At 48.2% G+C, this 22,121-nt stretch overlaps 1 protein-coding gene across 1 annotated transcript in view; it reads right to left on the bottom strand.

Moving 5' to 3' along the window:
• Nucleotides 1-22,121, bottom strand: part of ASH1L (ASH1 like histone lysine methyltransferase) — a 63,606-nt gene that overhangs the window by 25,100 nt on the left and 16,385 nt on the right. The window contains exons 3-7 of the mRNA XM_083878995.1: nucleotides 17,195-21,950; nucleotides 10,858-10,959; nucleotides 6,115-6,856; nucleotides 4,972-5,151; nucleotides 160-254 (exon numbers count right to left, since the gene is read on the bottom strand). Coding sequence (XP_083735121.1) covers nucleotides 160-254; nucleotides 4,972-5,151; nucleotides 6,115-6,856; nucleotides 10,858-10,959; nucleotides 17,195-21,950 — 5,875 coding nt within the window. The remainder of the gene's footprint in view (nucleotides 1-159; nucleotides 255-4,971; nucleotides 5,152-6,114; nucleotides 6,857-10,857; nucleotides 10,960-17,194; nucleotides 21,951-22,121) is intronic.

Here is a 22,121-nt window from a genome sequence, read left to right as displayed (position 1 = left end):
TCAAACTGGGGAACACAGAGGGATGAGTTGGCAAAGTTCATGTGCCAAAAGCCACGAGTGACCTGGCAAGGGATAAATACCAGAGAAAGGCAGAAGCTGTGCAGGCCCCCCAGTGCAACATTTGTCTCCCAACAATGAAAATACAGGTGAGGTACCCACCAACGTGGATAGGGGCTGGGAACAGCCCGTGCTCGTGCTCTCCAGGGGTGTATTCCAGCTTCTCCTTCTTCAGCTGGATCAAGCGGCTCTTGGGGCTGTGGAGGACAGGGACAGAACCAAAACATCACAACGGGGAACATCTGTCATTCACAAGAAACACATTTTCTGTTTTATTTAAGGCACAAATGTCTGGAGCATCAGGGAAGACAGTAATAATAGAAATGGCCAAAGAACTGCTTTCTAGGTTGCCTGTCCAACACACTGATCCCAGCCCTCCACAATGGATTTTTTTCTCCATAAATGCTGTCCAGTGGGACACCATTGACTTTAAATGCCCAGCATGTGATACAAAACTAATAACTAAAACTACACAAATAAAAGACGACTGGCAGATCGTATCTGGTGGTTTTGCTGAGGAATTGGACACGTGACACATGTAGAGCCCTGCTCTCCCACTTCCCTAAGAGCAAACATTTATGTGCTGCCCTTTAGAAGGTTGTTCATCAAGAAAGGCAGAAAAAGAACAGAAATCAAGAGTTAAAAAAGCAATGAGACACTCCTTTGCAGAAAGAAAAACTGGAGTATGAAATCAGAATGGTTGTATCGGTCAGGCAGGTGACAGCTCTGTTACCTGGTGTTGATAAACATCTCCTACTGGACAACAACAAACCTTGGAAAATAGAATCAGATATGGTTATATTTAGAACTGCAGTCCTGCAACATTCAAGGAGATTTCTAAATGTTAAATATACCAAAGATTAAACTATATGGAAGTCTACTGAAGTTTTTAAGGGCTCTGTTTTAATAACTGGACAAATATCAGAAAGATGGCTCAATAAAAATGTGATATTATTGTTTAACTAGTCTCAGGAAAATGAAAGTTAAAACAAATTTTGAGATACAGATATCAACAACTAGAAATACTAGGGAAGAAATTCTTCCCTGTGAGGGTGGTGAGACCCTGGCACAGGGTGTCCAGAGCAGCTTTAGCTGCCCTCGGATTCCTGGATGTGTTTAAAGCCAGGCTGGATGGGGCTTGGAGAAAGCTGGGATAGTGGAAAGTGTCCCTGCCCATGGCAGAAGATGGAACAAGATGAGTTTTAAGGTCCCTTCCAACCCAAACCATTCCATAATTCTGTGATTCCAAGCAAGGCAGTCAGACCTGGGTGAGACCTCACCAATAATCAGGGAAACGACAAATTCCACCAGCCCAGGTGGGCACCTACCACAGGGAGCTGGGGCAGGACATTCCTGAGCTCCTGACAGACTGAAACATAAGCCTGACCACACAAAAGGTCAGACTAGATGACTGGAAGTTTCCTCTAACCTTAAAGACTCTCTGATTCTAAAAGAAGTATTTCCCACTCTATAATCCATTGCCTAAAAGTGTTTGGTTCAGTTTCTGTAGGGATGAATTTACAATACTCATTTGGTGCATTCCCCACCAAGAGAACTGAACTGGCCTCTCTGTGCAGGCTCCCAGTAACAGGGCAATGGCCAAATGACATTTTTGTAGATGGCCACATTTTGTACCACTCTGCAGGGGCTGAAGACCAGGTTTAGTCTCAAAATGTCAGTCTCAAGTCTTAGGCAAGCTAAGGAACAAACACCAGACCCACAGTTGACTTCCCTGTACCTCCACTTCTCTTCAACACTCTCCTTCCTTTTTTTCTCTTTCATTTATGTTCCTCCTCTCCAGCTTCCAGTGTCTCTACACTCTTATCATGTTGGCTGGGATTACTTCTCTGTGGAATGACATTTTTGATGTGTGGAGCCCCATTTTTTCTCAGATCACAGTTTGATGAACATTTTAAGTGGGGATAAGCTGGCTTTTGATGCTGATCTGACCATTGGTCTGACTGCAGGGTTAACTGCTCCAGAAAGCCTCCAATGGAAGGCTAGATTCCATCCAACCATAATCCCACCTGAACATCAGGATGGGACAAAAGAAGGGACAGCACAAGAACAGGAATCTGCCACAGAGGTGAGGAGAAAGCACAGCTGATTCTTTTGGTGCAACACCAGCTTGTGCCAACATCAGGCACCTGCTGCACTGCAATTCATGTCCTGCTCAAGTGTCAAAATATTGCATTTCTCAAAACACTCTACAGCATTTTAATTAATTGCTAATTTACCAATTATGAATTTTTTTTTCTGAACTGGACTTTGCACTTTACTCCTATAGGAAAGCCATTGCTGGATACAGGGAGAGAACAACTCCTGCACAAGATCTTCCCTTGTTTTCAAAGCTGCAACCTTGTGCCACCACAGACTGAACATCTCTCCAGCAGCGGGTCCATGGAACTCCCAGAGGGAGCCAAGGACTGGGAACACTCCTGTGAAGGTTACAGACATGCTGCCTACAAAATTACAGCTGGAAAGGAGGTAGAACTGAGAATGACTCAGGAACCATTCCTTTTCTCTTTAAGGTTTTATCCTTACTTCATTTGCAACATATCAAAATCTGAACTTTCTTCACTGTATTTTAACAAGGTCTCCAGATGGAGCAGAGCTGGACTGAACTCCTGCTGAGGCAAAGTGTACCTGGCTGCAGAGAAATGAGATACTTTTAAAATATCTTTTAAAAATGAACTCTTGAAATCTCTTAACAGTCTACCAACACCAGCCAGGCCAGGCCAAGCCTTTCCTGTGCTGTGGTTGAGCAGCTGGATGTGACCAGCAGGGACAGGCTGTGACTTGTACAAATCTCAGTGCAACCTTCACTGCTTCACACGTCCTCCTGACATTTAGGAATTATTTAGGAAGGATGAAATAGAGTAGGAAAGTGGTGTTTAAAGCAAAATGTCTGCAGTGAACACTGCAAAAAATTACAGAAAACCAGCGAGTACAACTCACTAATGGAATACAGTGACTGTGAGAATGGGGACAGGGACCAACACTCATTGTGACAGCACTAGAGGGTGCCCCATGATCACAGAGCTGCCTTTTCCTTCTCCACTCAGATCAAGTTTTCAAAGTCCTACAGCAGGAAGTTATCTAAGTAACAGGATAATAACATGAACTTCTGCTCTCCTCTTACTCTGTTTCCAAATATCCAGCTGTATGTCTGACCATGCAGTAGAATGGGAACAGCATATCAAACCAGATAAAAATCTAATTACCAAGTGACTGTTCTTTGGATTTAGTCTGCTGATCCAACTCAGTAAAGAAATGACTCAGTGCCAGCAGGATGGAATGGTGGGATCAGCCCTTCAGGCTGCAAAGGAGTCCTCAATGGAGAGGCCACAGCTCTGTCCTTGCCCAGCTATGCAGGTCCATGCCCTGCTTCAGTATCAGTGTGCAAACAGTGCAGAGGCAGCTCACATGGTGGAGGCAGCACTTGCTTCCTTGGAAGGGTGAAGTTCCTGAGTGTCCATAAAGCAGCTCATCTCAAACCCCAGTATCAGAGCAGGGAAGAACTCAGCATGTGGAACAACATGCAAAGAGAAGACAAACCTGCCCTCTGTTAGTGATTTGCAACTTCTCCCTGAGGAGCAGTGGAGGAGCTCCAATCTCTGCTCAGTGTGAGCAGGGACAGCACCTGAGGGAACAGCTGGAGCTGTGCCAGGGGAGGTTTAGGTTGGATATCAGGAAAAGGTTCTTCCCCCTGGGCACTGCCCACGCTCCCCAGCAAATGGGCACAGTTCCAAGGCTGCCAGAGCTCCAGGAGCCTTTGGACAATGCTCTCAGGCACAGGGTGGGATTGCTGGGGCTGTGCATGGCCACGAGTTGAACTCCATGATCTTTGTGGGTCCCTTGCAACTTAGGAACACTCAAAGTTCCAAATATTTACACTAAAGGAAAGGAGAAGACTCTCTCAGCTCCTCTCCTAAGGCAACAGACGGAACACTGAGATTTGAAGGTTGCATGCTGTGTACAGCAGTGACAGACCATCCAAGTGGTAAAGTTTCAGCACATCTCTTTAAAACAGATAAAACTCAAGTGGCCTCACTTTGGTCAGACTGACATCTTTGTTTCTTCCTTAAGAGTCTTGACCCTTTTACTGATTCCTTCACTCTACAATGACGAGAGATTACAGCAGGAGCAGGTGATAAACTGTACTGGCAGTTTCCCAGTGGTCTCTGTAACATTTTAAAGTGGTCTATGACATAGTGAGAAGGTGCCAAATTTTCTCTCTTTTCAATCTGTCAGATCATATCGGAACAGAAGCATGAATTCCTTACTTCAACTCATTTGCTCAGATGGCATTAGAAAACACTTGTGACTACAAAGGAGAGGGAAAGAGGGAGGTGTCCACATTCTAGTGGACACCAGGTTGCAAATCAACCAGTGGGAAAAATAAAGAAACACTGGATTTTTTTACACTAAACAACCCAGAGAAAATAGAGATGAACTTCACTGAACTGTGAAATGAACTGAGTGCATATCTGAAATTCTTTCACACAGAAGATGACCAGTTGCCACCATTCAGCCAATGAAAACAGCAACCTAATGATCCCTTCTCTGCAGACACTGTGTTCAGCTCCTGCTCAGAACCTGCACACATCCAGCTCTCCCAGCACCTGGATTGCCAGGAACATTAAGACTCTTGAATAAATCTCTTACCTTCTTCAAAGCTGATAATCAGAAACACTTTCAGACTGATGGAGGCTGCCTTCTGACCGGGGTTACATTTAACATCCTCACTGGGTCAGATTCTGACAATTATTATGCATGTAATTTTCCACATAGGCTTCAATTAAGTTGATGGTTTTATTTCACCTACTCATGAGTGGCAGCTCTTTATGGTTCTAGGTGAAAGGAGAGTTTCCCCTGGACTACCAGAGACCAGTTTTACTCTGTTTTACTTACTCTGTTGTTTTGTACACATCAGAGTAGAGCCCAGCCTTCTGGTACTTCTTCTTTGGGGGTCGAGGGGCTTTCTTCTCACGCTGGGTTAGAGGAGGCAAAGGCTGCTCAGGGGTTTCAGATTCAGGTGGTTTCCCAAGGGCCTCATGTGGACTGGGAGGTTCAGCTACTGTCTCAGTGAAACTGGAAGAAAAAGTAGAGATAAAAAATCACCTTCCATTAAGATCACTTCACAGTATTTCGTTATTCCTCTCTTGAAACTGGTCAGCAGAAAAAGCCCATGTTTCTGAATTTCTGGGTGTCTCAACTACTTAAAAAACACAACTCAATTATCATGATCAAGTGGGGGTTAAGCATAATCATAAGAAAAGTATTATTTTTTTGTGATATTATTATTACAAAAAGAATGTTATTTGTACTGCTAATGTTTATCCCTTGGAGCCTCAGCTGAGTAATTCAGAAGGCAGCTCTTGCCCTCTGCTTTTGCACTCTAAAACCAGCACGTGGTAACCCTTTCCTCAGCCTTCAGGAGAGCCACAGAGCAGCCCCTGAACATGTGGTGCCAGCAGCACCCTTACAGCACCTATTTCTGAAAAGGAGGACTCTTGGCAAAGTTTGATCTGCTTATTGATGACTTTGGGGACAAGCGTGAGAAGATGAGATCAGAGAGAGATTTTTAGTGTGTGCCTTTACCAGTGACTGCACAGGTGCACCCCTTAAGTCCTCCTTGCTGCTTTAGCTTTATTCTTTATTTGCTGTACATCACTTGACCTCACTTTACATCCTGTGCTGCCTGTAAGTATTTGTTTGTGATCTACATGAGTAGATCCCACGGCACACACAACTCCTCAGGGCTCCTTACTCCACACAGGATGAAGGAACAATCTGTGGCATCTCATCAGTAACCCTGTTACCAACTCCTTAAACACATCCTTCACCAACACAAGTACAGAACCAACAGTTCTAGATCATCTGAGATTCCCATTTCCGGGGTGTGTTCAGTACCTAAGGAAGGCCCTGAACACACTTAAGGCTGACATGTTGGTTCCCTCTACACTGAACTCCTTAATAAAACCAAGCAGAAGATTCCTTCAATGACTGAAATGTTCTAAAACCAACTGAGTCAAAAAATTGCAAGGGAATCACCTCTTATTGCTCTCCTGCTCCTCTTCGGGCAAAGACTTGTGTCTCTTCCTGGCCTGTTCCTCCGGCAGCCACCTCTTCCTCTTCCAGCCTTTGCGGTGGTCAGGGTTCAGGTTCACGCTCTGCACTACGGCTTCGATGACATCTGTGATGGTGTCTGGCCCCAGGTGCAGGGGGCTGCTGCTCTGCTCCCTGTCCTCCAGCTCCTGGCTGACCAGCCTGGCCGCTTGGAAGGCCTGCATGGACACCACGGCCTGCAGTGGGTACTTGCGTGGCCGCCCCGGCCGACGCTTCACGAAGTTGTTCCCTGTCCGCGACTGCCTCTGCAGCTTTTTGGCTTTCAGGATTTTGTTGACGTGGTCCAGATTTTTTTTTGTCGCCAGGATCTTGTTGTAATTGCACATTTTCCTCGCTTGGCGCTGCATGGCCTCCACCACGCTCCTCTTGAGGTGCCGCGGGGAGTAGCTGCCGGGCAGTCGCTCCTGCAGCAGGGAGATGCCTTCGGCGCAGGAGCTGCTGGGGATGGCCGGAGCCCCCAGGCCGTCCTGCTTGCCCAGGGCTCTCTCCCGGGAGTGGTTCCGGGCAGGGCTGGCCGATAGAGGGGCCGACACGTTGGCCATGACGGCCTCCAGGGTCTTGTCGAGCACGGGCGGCCCGTCCTGCTGGGCCATGCGCTGCAGCAGCGAGTCCACCGAGTCCTCGGCCGCCGGGGCCAGGCGCGCGCCCCGGGCCGGCCCCGCCACCCCTGAAATACAGACATGCCTGGGGTTGGTGCCTTAGGACTTCAGCTTTTGTATTTTCCACAGATTTCTCATCCTGCAATTCTTTAGTGTATAACTCTAAACTCCATACACAGTGTTAGCTACGGCTTTCCCATTTTGGTCAGACACAACGATTCCTCTCCAGGCCTGGGAATCAAGGACTCCTCACTGCCTCAGGCCCCAAGAAATGTAAAACAAAAGTGGCTTGGGGGGTAAAACTTGGGGTAAACGACTTCATTACCTGAAGCTGTAAGTGGAAGATTAACCCTCAATATGCAAATGGACCAAACTTATAAAAGTGTAAAAACCCATGACCCATCATCCAGTTTTGGGGGGGTGTAGCCCCTGGGGGCTTTGTCTGCCCAAAACGTACCTGAAGGCCCTTCAATAAATATATAAGCACTTTTTATTCCCTTAATTTTGTCTGGCCTCTGTTTTTAGGTAGCCCCAAGAAGGCAACAAAGCGGGGATGGGACCAAAACCGTGGAGCTAAAACACAACAGCTGCATCAACAGTCAGCATTTGTGTCCTGGGACTGCCCAGAAGGTTCGTTGACAAGATTCTGTAATATGGAGAGGGACCCAGTGATACAAGTTAGTCACATTTTATATCATCACTTTTAACACACATTTATTTTCTTTTTATTCCCACATAATTCCCCATTTCTAACAGCAAAAAGCAATGAGGGTTCACACAGCCCTCAAGCTTTTTTCTATTCAACAATAAAAATACAAAACCCTCTGTGCACATAAAAATTCAATCCCGATAAAAAATGGAGCGACATTTGAAATATTTTTAAACTCATTTTTCTTTTTTTCTATAGTTTGGAAGTACTGAAACAACTATTTTCATTGCTCTTGCAGTTTTTTTATCAAATAGACAAGGCTGATAATAACAGAACTGACTGGATAAAGGTAGATCAAAGTATCTGGACAAAAGAGAAAGGCTAATTTACACAGGAAGTAAATTTAGATCTGACTTTTTAAAACTGTTATATGCTTTAGAGCTGAAGATTGGTGCTTGAAAAAGAAAGTTTCCAGGTCAACCATGTAGATTACGCTGCATTAAAAAGGGATTTGCTCCAAACTAAGAGCTTCCCAAAGCTGCCCTGCTGCTCCTTAGTGATAACATTCCATCAGAAGAAATCCTGTTCTTTCTGGAATGAAATGGATACTGCCTTCTCATAAATACATCACAACTGCACATTAACATTGACAAAATGTTACTGTAATTGTGGCCAATTACTTAGATCAGATCTGCTTAACCCAGCGGGGCTCAGGCTGGAGCCTGAGCAGCACGTCCTGGTGTCAAGGGAACTGTTAAAGGAAGACAACAAAATGTGTTTATAAAGAGCTCCAGCACTTGACAGGAGGGAGATTATTTATTAGATGACAGAGATAAAGCACAACCAGTTTAAATATTTTCCAGCCTTATAGCTATTCTTGAAGTATTTTCTAGTTTAAATATTTTCTAATATTTTCCCAGTACTCAGTCGTTCAATTGTGATACTCTGGAGAATGCATTCCTCACACTAAGATTCCAAAGTCAGGAGTTTGTAATTGCAAATGAAAAGGTGCTTCAGAAAGTACAGAATTTGGAGGAGAAAGAGTCAGCAAAATATGTTTTAAAAATCCTCCTCTGGACAATGTTCTTCCTGGTGACAAAGGACAAGAGAAGCCTCTTGCTATGAGCTGGCATGGACACTGCAACAACTCTGAGACAACTGGAAGGATTTACACTTCCAGCTCTGCATGTCAGATAAAATAATAAAGATAAAATGCCCTTTGTTTTCTTCTGGCCTTTAGAGGCACTTGGGAATGGAGCTGGGGCTCCTCACAGAACCCACCTGCTCAGTGACCCTCAACCAGCACCACGTCCCATGGGTGCCCTGGAACTGCTGCTGCTGCAGCTTGGAAACCGATCCCAAGGGCTGGGACACCACAGGCTCTGATCCCAGACAGCTGCAGCTCCTCTCTGACAAACACACTGAAACCCATGTGCATTCCAGATCCACAGATAATACAACAATGACTGATCTTCTCAGCTACATCATCACTTTGGTGACTTTCAAGTTGATAAACTTGTGATTCATGTCATTCCAATGCTCCTGCACAAAACACTCCTCAACTTTAACACTTCCTATTCCCAGTTACAACAACTGCAGCTGCCCCTATTGAGTGAGCGAGGGCAAGAAAGTGCATGAGACAGAGGAAAAAGGAAGATTCCTTTCCCACTGCAAATGACTTTCTGCAGCACAGGCTGAATGGAGCATCTGTTGCAAACACCTGTTTAAAGCAGGGAGGAAATGGCACTTTTGGCACATCCTTCCTAGAATGGATATCATAACTAGTTCTAAGTACCAATCCTAGGGATTTGCTACATATTTGCAGTCAATTTGGGTGTCTAAGAATGTCTGAATTCTGATAATGGGAGTGTTTCTGCAAATGAGCTTCTTACAAAATGGGTCAACCTGCTGGATTTTCTTCTGTCCAATCCTAGGGGAGCTCACATTTCATTTTTACAGAATCACAGAATGGTTTGGGTTGGAAGGGACCTTAAAGACCATATAGTTCCACTCCCCTGCCATAGGCAGGGATACCTTCCACTGGAGCAGGTTGCTCAGAGCCCACTCCAGCCTCCCCTGCTACCTGGGATAACCACTGGGTGACAACCTGCAGGAAATTAACATCTTCAGATCTTCCCTGTGACAAATTGGGCAATAGATTTGACATTGTCATAGATGTGACAGCAACACACACAGAGTCACACACACACTGTGTCTGCACAGGTCTGACCTCCTGACAAAACAAAGCTCAAACACACAGAGTCACAGAAGCATGGAATCACTGAGGTTGGAAAAGACCTCCAAGAGCATTGAATCCAACCTCTGACCAGTCCCCACCTTGTCTCCAGCCCAGAGCTCTGAGTGTCACTTCCAGGAGCTCCTCAGACACCTCCAGGGATGGGCACTCCAAACCTCCCTGGGCAGCCCCTGCCAAGCCCTGACCACCCTTTCCATGGGGAAATTCCTGCTGCTGTCCACCCTGAGCCTCCCCTGGCCCAGCCTGAGGCCGTTCCCTCTCCTCCTGTCCCTGTTCCCTGGAGCAGAGCCCAACTTCCCCGGCTGTCCCCTCCTGTCAGGGAGTTGTGCAGAGCCACAGGGTCCCCCCTGAGCCTCCTTTTCTCCAGGCTGAGCCCCCCCAGCTCCCTCATTCCTCAGATGACTCTCTAGAGCTCCACTGCCCTGTCAGGAGGGAAAGCCTTTCCCTTCTTCATGAGCCTCAGGCAGTGAGCTGCAGGGAACATCAGCCCTTGGCTGTCTTGCTATCCTGCTGCAACATCCACTCCAGTTCACTGGGATTCTGCATCCAAGATTTGTTCTTGTATCATGGACTTGATGAGATGCTACCAGAGTTCTCAGGCCTTTCAGTACTTCCATTATCTCTCTTCCATGAGCATTTCTGACCTGTCTGGAGGCATTCACAGCTGTGCCATTACTGATGGCTGGGATGAGCCAGATGTCATCCTCCATCACTTTGGCAGGATTCTCATATGTGAGGAAGAAAACCTGACAGAACACCCTGGGCTGATCCTCCTGTGACCTGCCCAGGGGCAAGAACCCTCTGCCTCCAGAGCAGTGCCAGGTCAGGCTCTTCCCCAGGGAGGAATTCATTTATTCCTCTAACTCATTGATTAACTGTAATGTCATGGGTCTGGATTAAAGCACTGACCTCCACAAGGTCTAATTTCACCTGGTAAGGAACCAAACCCTACCCTACCACAGCTGTGCTGCTGTTTCTCTGAGCACTGGCTCAAGTCTCCCTATTCTACAACCCAACCCACAGCCCTTGTATCCCAAAATGTCAGCAGAAAACTCAGTATATCCATGAGCTGAAGTTCTCACAGCCATACCGTCCCAGCTGTGTCTCAGCACAGATCTGAGCCTACAGGGATCCTGAAACCAAAGCCCCTGAGCAGGACTTGCCTGGAGAAGAAGTGCTCTCCGATGTGGATCTCTTCCTGGAAGGGCTGCAGTTTGTGCTCTCCAACTGCCTCTGTGAGGGCTTGTCCTGGCTTGGCAAAGTGCCTGCAAGGCAGATCAGGGAAAGGCACAAAAAACATCATTTCAGTCTGGCTGGGCCAGTACAACACTAAAAGCTCAAACTCTGTTGTGGCTTCAGGAACACCTGTGTGCTCCCACAAACACAGGGGAAGGTTGGAAAGGAAACACCAAGCAGGGATTTTGCAGAGGCCAGGGGCAGAGGTAAACAAACCATGAGTAAAGCCATATAATATTAACCACCAGAATCAGCTTGCTTGTGAAAAAAGAAAACAAAACAATGCCCCACATATTCCTACTCCCAGTTGAAACCAAACTCCTTGAATTTCAGAAGAGTCTGGAAAAGACCTCCGCAGAAGACCAACCATCCTGCTCAGGTTGCTCAGCACCACCAGATTCTGTTGGGTTTTCCATATCTCCAGTGACAAGATTCTCTCATCCTCACTGTGAAGACTTTTTTCTTCTGCACAAGAAGAATTCCTTGAACTCCAGTGGGTCTCCTGCCACTGGGCACCACCAGGACCAGTTTAACTCCTTTTTCTTCATTCCCTCCCACCTGGAACATGGACACACTGGAAAGAGCTCCTTTTGTGCATCCTCTGTTCCAGCTGGTGAACCCCAACACTCCCAAGCCCTCTGGATGACAGAGGCTCCAGCCCCTGGTCATTCCTGTGACCAGACTCACTGCAGCAGGCCCATGTCTCTCTTGGCCTGAGCAGCCCAGAGCTGGACACAGCATTCCAGTGTGGCCTCTCCAGGGTGGAGAAGAAGGGAATAACAGGCTCCTCATCCCCCTGGTGATGATCTTCATAACTCAGCCTCTGGTGCTGCTCCTCAGAGAGCCTCTCCAGCCCATCCTGCCAGTGCTGGTCCTCACATGTGCTGGTGCTGTCCCCTGTTGTGCCCATCATCCCTCTCAGCCATTGTCCCACCCCTCAGGGCACTGGGAAGGAGGTGAAACACCCCTCCAGACTGATCCACTGAGTGGCTTTGTGCTGCTGGTCCCATTCCTCTGTGCTGGAAGGTCACCTCATTCTGAAAAAGCATTCCCTTCCTCTCCTTCTCCTGGCAGCAGAACTGCTCACCGGGAACTGCAGAAAGGTGAAAAACTAAAAACCAAAATTCCCAAGATTTTAAAATTCTTTACATTTGTCCCTTGCTGTGTTGCTTTTCCTTTTCAAGATCCTGTCACAATAAAAACCACAAATATTTCTGCTCCAGTCCATCATGGCAAATCTGCTAAACCCTGGGGCCTAAACAAGTGAGGATGATGATTATCTACACACAGACCAGCACTGGATTTTAGGCACCTGCAAAACATGCTTCACTCTGTGCTCTGAGCACACACGGCCTGCTGGTACTTGCTAAATCCTTGGATGATATCACCAGGCAGCAGGAAGCACAATTACCATTCCTTGAGTTAAAACCAATTTTAGAAAGATACAGGAATCCCACGACTGCTGCAGGGTGAAGGGACAGGGCTGGGAATGGCAGCTCTGCTGAGAATACAAGCAAAGACCTATTTCTGTTCCTTTTTTTAACACATAAATATTTTCTTACAGTAAACTGCTTTATTTTCCTAAAATTTCAACTTTTAGAGAGTCCCAATTACTCTTGAAAGCAAAGGCTGTGGGAGTCATGAAAATGTCATAGAAAAACCTGGTACTGCAGTTATGAAAATGCTGAGATATTAAAAATTCAGATCAGTATAAAACCCTTGATAAGCAAAAATGCACATGGCAGTGCGAGAGGAGAATGTGCATATCCTGGAAATATCTAGAAGACAAAATCTAGGATGCAGAAAAACAGATTTTTGCTGTTTCCCTTCAAAATATGGTTCATAATGAACGAGCTCTTTGGTTCTGAGCTCTTCCCTCCCTTCCTCAAAGAATCCTCCAAAAGGTAACAGCAGAACACTGAAGTTCTGCCCAAAACCAAGGCCCAAATTTCCTCCCCTGCCCATGGCCTGGGGCTTCCATGCCTCAAGAGAGACCCCAAGGTGTGATGATGGGAGAATCCTTGAAAGCACCAAACTGATTCACCAGAACCTCTGGGAAAATCTCTTTTTGGATCCTCTCTTGCCTTATAGTTTGGTTTTATTTTTAATCATGGGCACTCTTAGCTGCTGATGTAACACCTATGAATGGTGGAGAGAATGAGCAACAGCACTTTTCCAAGGATTCCAATCTCTCAAGAAGGCAGAGGGATAGCTCTCTTTTTCATGAAGGTTCTTCTCAACAAGGGCACCATCACAAGGCTCCTGGACACTGTCCCAGGCTGCAACCCATGTTCCTGTTGAATTTCGTCATGACATCCTGCTGTAGGATGGTGCTGGTGGGCTCTTCCAGCAGCTCTGGTACCTGCTGTTCCCACCACACAGACGGGAAGGCACCTGCAGCAGAGCTGAGCTGAGGCAGTGCACAGGTGCTCAGCACTGGGAAGAGCTGTCCTGATTCCAGCTCGGACAGAGTGAATTTGTCCCAGTGGCTGGTTCAGCTGTGCCTGGTTCAGGGTGAGGGTGTTGCTGGTCACACCCCAATGGCTGGTTGGTGCCCAGCAGTGCTCACCCTCAGCCCAGAACTCTCCAGCTCTCCCTGCTCTGCCAGCAGGGCCAGGACAGCTGAGCCCAGCTGGCCACAGGATATTCCACACCACACAGTGTCCAGCCCAATGGGGGTGGCTGGGATTCCCTGAGGGGTGCTGGGGATGGGCTGGGCATTGTGTGGGGAGTGACTGCCCTGGGCATCACTTGTGCTTCCTGGGGTTTATTCATGGAGTGGTTTGGGCTGGAAGGCACCCTGAAGTTCTCATGCCATCCCCTACCATGGGCAGAGATACTTTCCACTATTCCAGGTTGCTCCAAGCCCCAGCCGGTGCTGGGGACTGGGAGCAGGTACTGAGCAACTGTACCAGGCATCACTTGTGCTTCTTGGGCTTTATTTCCCTCTGTTCTTTTCATGGCAATCGTTATTACTGTTATTATTAGATAGAATTTTATTTCAATTATTTAAGAGTTCTTATCCTAACCCACGAATTTCACTTCATTCTGACCCACTGCTCTGGAGGTTCAGGGAGCTGCTGAGCTGCCCATGAGTTACACCCACAGCAGGTCTGTCATTCCGGTGTGAGTTTTCCTCCTGAGGAGCTCCAAGATACATTGATTTCATAAAGTCTACAGTAAACAGGTACCCTGGGAGTTGGAATTGAAAATAGAAATTAAACTGCATGAGTTAGTGTTCAAAGTGGGAATGGGCTGTAATTCATGATAGGGAAAAAAAAAGAGAGAGGGAAGGTTTTGGAGGCTGCGGGGACAGCCCAGCGGTGCCGGCGCTGCTGGCAGGGGGTGGCACGTCCCGGGGGCTGTCACCGCCGGTGCTCCGCTCTCCTCCCCGTGTGACATCCTCCACCCTGCTCAGCATCCCGGGACACGCTCAGCCGCCCCCGCCCCGCTCAGCTTCCCCCGCCGCACCGGGCTCGGCGGGACGCGGCAGAGGAGCAGCAGGGCCGCCAGGGGGCGCTGCTGCCCGCCGGTGCCGCGGCCCCGGGGCAGGAACGGGACCCTCGATACAGGGACACGGACACGGACAGGGACCCCTCGGAACAGGGACACGGACACGGACAGGGACCCCTCGGGACAGGGACACGGACACGGACAGGGACCGGCACAGGGACAGGGACCGGCACAGGGACAGGTACAGGGACCCCTCGGGACAAGGACTCCTCAGGGGAGGGACTGACACATGGCCTGGGACTGCCCGGGTCACCCCAGCAGCCCACAGAGCCCGGTAACACCGGTTATCCCAGGGGAAAAGACAGAACCTCATCTGCACCTCGCTCAGATCGGGACTGAGAGCAGGAGCAGCCTCACAGCTGGCCCGGTGTCTGCAGAGGGAACGGCAGCGGTACAGACTGTTCAGCTGCACCACTCCCCACCACACGGCTGATCCCATTTTCCTCCCCGCTTCCTGCCAGGACTGTAAGTGGAACACACCGAGGCCACAGGAATTGTAAGCAGCATATCAAGGCTCACGGCAAGGCACGCCAAAGCTGGGCTATGACACGGCATCCATTGTCCAAAACAACTCCTGATGTGAAGCTGCAGAAGTTCAGGAACAGTGCCTGGGAACTTGGGATGAACAGGCTGCAGTGTCCTACAAAACTCCCCCAGACAAAACACCAGAGCCTCGTGACCTGCACTGCTCTGGCTGTGCCAAGGTCACACAACAGCCTCCAAGAGCGAACTTCCACCTGTGCTTCACCTCCCGGGAAACTCTGACCTCCTTGGGAGTCCTGTTTGCAAAACAACCAACACAACCTTTTCCTAACACAACTCATGGGCAAACCTCTGAAAGTATCTGGCACTGGCCAATATTGTAAAAAGAATTTGTTCATCCAGCTAGGCCAGATTTACATTCAAAATGCTGTGGAAGTGAGGTGGACTTTCCACATGGAATACTCTGAAACAAAGCACCACAAACATTCCCTATGGATCCCAAAATCCATTCTGGATGGGTTCTCCGATGCTGATCTCTGACTGCTTATTCCAAGTCTCTGATCCAGCACCATTCCACCACTGTATCTGGTTTTATAAATAAACAATCTTTGATGCACCAAAAATTCCCTCCATCTGTGCCTTTTCTTTAATCTGCCATGGTCATGGATTCAGAATCACCATTCGGCACCACGGCTGAAACCAAAACACCACAAACACAACATGCCCCCAAATCTGGCATTTATCTTCCCTAGGGCTCTTTAACCAGATGTGGTTAAAGTTTTCCATGTGGTGTGGGGCACTGGGAACTCCTTGGGAATGAGCTGGACACCGAGCCAAGCGCCAGCCTCACAAAACAACCAGGTTCCAGGTGGGAATGCACTGCCTAGAAGTGATATCCCACACCTGAGGAATCACTCAAACTTCCTGGGGGCAAAGACCAGGCAGAGCCTTCACCAAAAAGCATCTCTGCTCTTCCCCTCCCTTGGGTTACTCCTCACACAAACCCAGATCAGATTATTCACTGCAATGGAAAACATCTTGAAATTCCCAGAGCTACCCAGGTTCCCACAACCAATTCACTCCTCAGAGCCAAATTTAACCTTCTGAGTGACCCAGCACTTGGAATTTCTCTTTCCATCACTGCAGGAGAAGCAATCTCATGGCTCTGCTGCCTTCTCCACACTCCACTCACCCCCTCAAGTAATTTCAGTACCAGCACAAAGAAATATGAATTTGTCAAAGATCCAGCTGCTTCCAACTGCCCTTAAAATAAAGAAGGAAAACATAAACTCCCCAAATCAAGAGAAAAACCATGTCCATACACAGGTGTGCAGAGCAGGAGGTGGCAGGAGGCATCAGAGCAGGAGTATCCCATAGGAAGGAGCAAGATGAGAGCCAGGAATTTCAGGAGGGATTACTCAGTCTTGGCAGCTGGCTCTTGCTCTGTGAAATATTAGTCACAAGTGGCTTTGGACAATGATTTAAACTTCAAGGGAGAGTGTAGGCAAGAAGGGGAGGGAGAAGCAGCTCAGGCTTCCTTCACACACTGGAAGCAAGCAGGATCACAAGCCACACATGCCCTTTGTAGGTTATCTTTTCTTTTCCTTAGTATTATGCAAATGACAAGTTCCTGTTCCTGCTCCTCCTGTTCCAGTTTTGCTCGAGGCTGTCAGATGCATTTCCCAACTATGAATAAATCCAAAATTTCTAGGTTTGGTCTCGGGCATCCCCAGCATCAACCCCAGCTCTTCTGAGGTGTTGCAAGAGGCCTCAAAGCAGGGATTGAAAGCTCTGTTGTAGAAGAGATTGTCAAAAAACTAAAATGGAGTTACAAAAGGAATAGAAAACATTTTCTTAAATGGAAACATTACTCACAACAGTAGCAGCAACAGCTGGTCTGAACCAAACCAACCAAACTCCAAACCAAAGAGAAACACGGCTTTGAAAATATCAAAAATCATGAGAAACTTTCCCTTGTTTCTCCAGAAGATTAAAATTGTATGAAAAAAGCATGAGAAAGCATCCTTAGCCTGTAAGGAAGCAAGAGGAGTCTATTGGGAGGAAGGACAGAGTGCTGTGGTGGCTCTGGGGGAAATCCTGTGTCAGTCTGTGCAGACACTGCAGGAACAGAGCCCTCGGTGAGGGCATGGCTGGACCCCAGCACCAATCCCTGCAGAGCCAAAGCCTCACCTGGCCCCTGCTCCAGCCATGTTTTGTACAAAAGAACCCAGCAAAGACCCGTGGGAAGCCCAGCCCGAGCTCCCTTACCTGACAGTGGCTGCAGGGCCTTCTCCAGGGAAGGCACAGGCTCCTTCCGGAGGGGCCGGCTGAGCGACGCCTCCTGCCCGCTGAACAGTCCAGGGCTCTCAGGTAACTTTTTACGTCCGTTGGTGCTGGCAGAGTTGGTGACTCTGCAGCTGCCTATTGCACTTGTGAAAAGGTTTGTGTGTTCATCGCTGCTGGCTGGCTCCGAGCTGGGAGTGAATCCCCCCAGGGACAGAGCTGGGGAATTTTCGGAGCAGTCTATCTGCAGAGGTGTCTGCAACCCCAGTGCCAAGGAATTAGACTCCGAAGGCTCTCTCCTGACCCACTGCTCATCTCTGCTAAGCAAACCCTTGGAAGGTGACAGGTGAGGACAAGACATGTGGCATCTGTGTTTCTCTTTGTGTTTGTACCTCTCGCCAACAGCCTCCTTCCCAAACCTGTAGCGCTTCAAGGACTCCAGAACCGTTCTGGAGGAGCTGTTGGCCGTGATGGTGTCCATGGAAACCTGTGGCTGCTCAGAGGAGCGGTGCTCCCGGTGCTTGTGGCGGTGCCTGTGCTTGTGTTCCAGCATCCAGCCATAGGCCATCTCGGGTGGGACGCTGGGGTACGTGCTCATGGACAGCAGAGGAGTCCTGCTCGTGGTGAGGAAAGCTTCCTGGCGCAAGAGTTTATGCTTCTTCTTGTGGTATTTGGTGGGGTTGAGAAGCAGGTGGCCTGTATGCATGTAGGAAGGTGGGGGCAGGGGGGTAGTGAAAGAAGGAGAGGGTGGAGGAGGGTAAAGAGTTGGAGGGTACCTTCCGTAATAACCTAATCCTATGGGAGCAGCTGCCAGGGGAGAAGGGGAGTAAGGCATGCCATAGGAGGGGTAGAACCCGGTGCTGGACAGGGGAAAGCTGAGGCTATGCATGAAAGGCATTTCTGCCATAGCTTCCCGCATTTTTGGAGGCCTGCCTCTCTTTTTCTTTAAATCAGGTTTTCTAATGTAGTGCAAAGGATCTAAAGGAAAAGTAGGGTGGGTGTAGAAACTATTGAAATTTATCCTAAAAATGGTAGGCAGCAAATCTCGGGGTATAAAATGGTGACTTCTGTGGGTTATTCTAATTTCACTTAATCGACTTATTAACTCCTCTAACTCAGCGAGGAAGTCGGGGTCCTGCCTCCCTCGGAGCTGAGGGTACTTCTTTTTCCTTTTTCGCTTCTGCCTCTTCATCTTGTCATAGCTGAGGTAATCGTGGCTGCGGCGCTTGCACTTGTGTTTGTGCTTTTCCTTCAGGTTACTCAGCACGGTGGAAGTCTCGGGTGGGATGAGGGACACATGGTCAAACGAGTGCCTTTTCTTCTTCTGCCCACAGAACTTCTCTGCTCGGTCCGAAGTGCTGTTGTTGTCCGTGCCTATCCCGCTATCGCTGGGGATGGTCTCGTCGCTGTGGGACTCGCTCACGGGGGACGGGGTGGCCTCTTTGAGCGACGTCAGCTCGCTCAGGTGGGAGGGGGAGTTGGGCAGCAGCGTCGGCGGGGACAATCTCCTCCTCCCCTTGGCTGCTTTCTTCATGGCGAGCGTCTGGACGACGCTGCCCTGCCGGGAGTGGAGGTGCAGGTAGGGCACCGAGCTGGGCTCGATGAACCCCGCGTCGCTGCTCACGGGGCTCTGCCCCCCACTCACGGCCGAGGACTGGGAGCAAACCGGGGATGGGAGGATCTCTGAGGGACTGGCTGCCGAGGGCAGCAAGTGGGGAAGGACTTGTCCTAGGGACGTACCAGGAGCTTGCTGGGCAGACTTCTCCAGAACCGTCAGACTGGCAGCACTGCTGGCTAAAATGCCATTCAGGACAGCTTTAGGTTTCCTCCCTCTCCTTTTTCCTATGTAAATTGTTCCTTTCTTGCTGACATTGATTTGCTGGCCTAGTTTTGAACCAAACGTGGCAGCAAGAGTTGACACGGTGTTGTGGAGCTTGGATTGCATCTTCCCTTTGGTATTTGGTTCCACTGTACTGGACAGAATCTGATTCAGAAGTTTCTTTCGCTTCAGAGTTTTCATTTTATTTATTTTTCGAATAATTGTTTTCATTAACTGTCCGTTATTTCTCTTGGCAACTTTTCTGTCTGAGTCTACTTCCAAATCACTCATGCTACAAATACTGGGGCTTTGGACTTCTTCTGGCCCTCGGAGCTGGTCCTTCCTCTCAAAGAACTCCCCCGGTCGATGCTGTTCACTTTCTGGCCCCATTTTGCTTGAGTTCTCTGTTCCAACAAAAGGTGCCACAGACAGAATAGGCGGTTTCATTTTAATTGATGACCGGATCTGCCTTTTAGGTCTCCCTCTCTTTTTAGGAAAAGCTTGTCCTGATAAGCTTTGCTTTAGAGAGGGAATTTCAACTTCAGGCTGCAAAATTGGAGGTTCTTGCTCTTCTTTTGACTGCACTGAGAAGACTTTTGATGCTGGGATCTTAAGAGTTCTTTTGGGGGGACCTTCGAGTTCTGGCATTTCCTTGGCTTTAGGTCTTCCTCTCTTGGGTTTGTAAATGTCAGGTAAGAAATCATCTGACATACACAAGCTGGAGGGTTGTTTGTGAGCACTGTAGAACTTCTGAGTCTGTTTGTCAGTCTCCGCCAGCAGTGCCAGAGACTGGCCATTAGCTTCATTCAGCTTTGGCAACTGTTGTTTAACAAATTCGTGCTCCACAAATGAAGACGATCCGATGTTTTTCAGGAATTTGGCCTGCTCCAAATTACTGCTTGATAATGCACTGTATGAAATGTTTTTAAAAAGCTCTGACCTTTCTAGTTCCAGACCCTTTGGAGGTCGGCATGCGCTTCTTGACACCACTTTAGTCCATCGTGGCTTCCTTCCTTTTCTTTTCTTTAAAGGTTTTGATTGCTGAGTGCTGCTCAGGTTTTTTGCTCCTTGGCAGGATTTCTCGGATGCAGCTATTGCACCGATCTTGAGGAACTGCTTGCTACCAAACAAGCTGGTGAAACTAACTACTGAAGGGGTGACAGTAGTGTGGATGCTTGTCTCAGCTGCCAAAATGGGCTTTTTCCCTGTGGGAGGACTTGTTCTTGAAGTTTCCACGTAAGATGCTTTTGAATCACTTAAGTCTTTCTCAGCACTCTTAAAATCGGTGCTGAGGGTGTGGTTCAATGTCCTGTTCAGACTCAGGAGGGTGCTGTCTGAGGAGAACGGCGTTTTGCCTGTAGGATCTGAAATGCCTTCCAAGAGCTCTGCCGTGGAACTTAAATGCAATGAGTTGGACGCCAGCTGGGAGGAGGCCGTGGAGAGGCTCCTGTTGAGGGTGGGGACAGACACTGTGGGGGAAGGAGACGGGAGATTCCCCTCTCCCACTGCACTGAACGGGGACTTGGCTGTCGACACCTCCGAGGCACCTCCTGTCCTGAAGTCTGGTGAAGTGCAATAAACGGGAGGCTGCTTTTCGTGCTTAGACGTTTCATAAATCCCTTTCTCACTGGATGAGTAGGCATCCTGTGGAACACACATTCCTTCATTGAACATCTCTTTGCCTACATCAGCAATTTCTTTCCGAATTGAAAACTTGTCCAAGATACTTTCTTTGCTCTGTCTCATAATGTGCTTCTCAAAGGTTTTGCTGGTAGTATTTTCCTTCAGTAAATCCGCAGGCTCATGGCTTTCAAGGCTACTGAGGTTTGAATTGCAAGGAAGCTTAAAGGGCTCTGAGGAGGGCACGAGGGAGTCTGCTTTCATCGTTCCAGAGTCCTTGTTAGCCAAACCAGCTGGAGTGCCAATCCCTGCTGGCTTCTTCCCACAGTCCTTGCTAACCAACCCCACGGGACTACTAATTCCTGGCATCTTCCTCCCAGGGTCCTTGCTAACCGGTCCCATCAGGCTGCCAATCCCTGGTGTCTTCCTTCCAGAGTCTTTGTTAACCAAAACTGTGCTGTTCCCAGTCCCTGGCATCTTCCTCCCAGAATCCTTGTTAAGCAGACCTGTAGGACTATTCACTCCCAACAACTTCTTCCCAGCATCCTTGTTAACCAATCCTGCTGGAGTGCTGATCGCTACTGGCTTCTTGAGAGGCTCCTTGTTAGTCAATGCAGTTGGAGCACTCATCCCTGGAAGTTTCCTCCCCACATCTTTGCTGATCAATCCAACTGCAGAGCTGGTCACTGGCTGCTTCTTCCCCGAATCCTTGTGGACTAACCCTGTTGGAGCGCTGATCCCTGGAGGCCTCTTCCCAGAGTCCTTGCTAACCAATCCAATTAAGGGGCTGATCGCTTGGGGCTTCTTCCCAGAGTCTTTGTTAACCATTATGGCTGTGCTGCCAATCCCTAGTGGCTTCTTCCCTGAGTCCTTGTTCACCAATCCAACAGCAATCCCAGAGCCTGCCAGTTTCTTCACCAAATCCTTGTTAACCAACCCACTCGCAGTTATGGTTCCCGGCAGCTTCTTCCCGGAGTCTTTCACCAAACCAGACGTAGTTCCACTTCCACTTCCGGGCTTCTTTTGCTTTGTTTTGGAAGACTTGGAGGGAGGACAAGTTGCAATAAGTTGAGCCAATTTTTCTGTGACAGTTGTTGCTCCGTTAATTTCTGTTCTATCCTTTAAGTCAGAATTATGGCTACTGATAAGGGTCGGAGGAGATGACTTTATATAATCTGTCATTTCAGAATGCAATGGGGAAACTTTCTTAGATAAAGGGGTTGTTTCTACTTGGATACCTTCTTCCGTGCGTAACTCAACTGATGCAACTTCTCCAGCTTTCTTGTAAGACTTTGAAGGGTCCTAAGAGTTAATAAACAAAAAAAAAGTATTTAGGAACAAAGTACAGAGTATCACTTTGAGTAACACAGTATCTTTTTAGGTTTGGGTGATTAACACTTGCTCTGACAACAGGGTTACTGTATAAACAGAGGCTTCACATCCTTTTAATTTTAAACCAAACAAGAGTAATGT

This window comes from Zosterops lateralis, assembly GCF_965231275.1.
Source record: "Zosterops lateralis genome assembly, chromosome: 27".
Classification (NCBI taxonomy): Eukaryota; Metazoa; Chordata; class Aves; order Passeriformes; family Zosteropidae; genus Zosterops; species Zosterops lateralis.
Note: the sequence above shows the minus strand (reverse complement) of the source record. Positions and strands in the feature narration are given on the sequence as shown.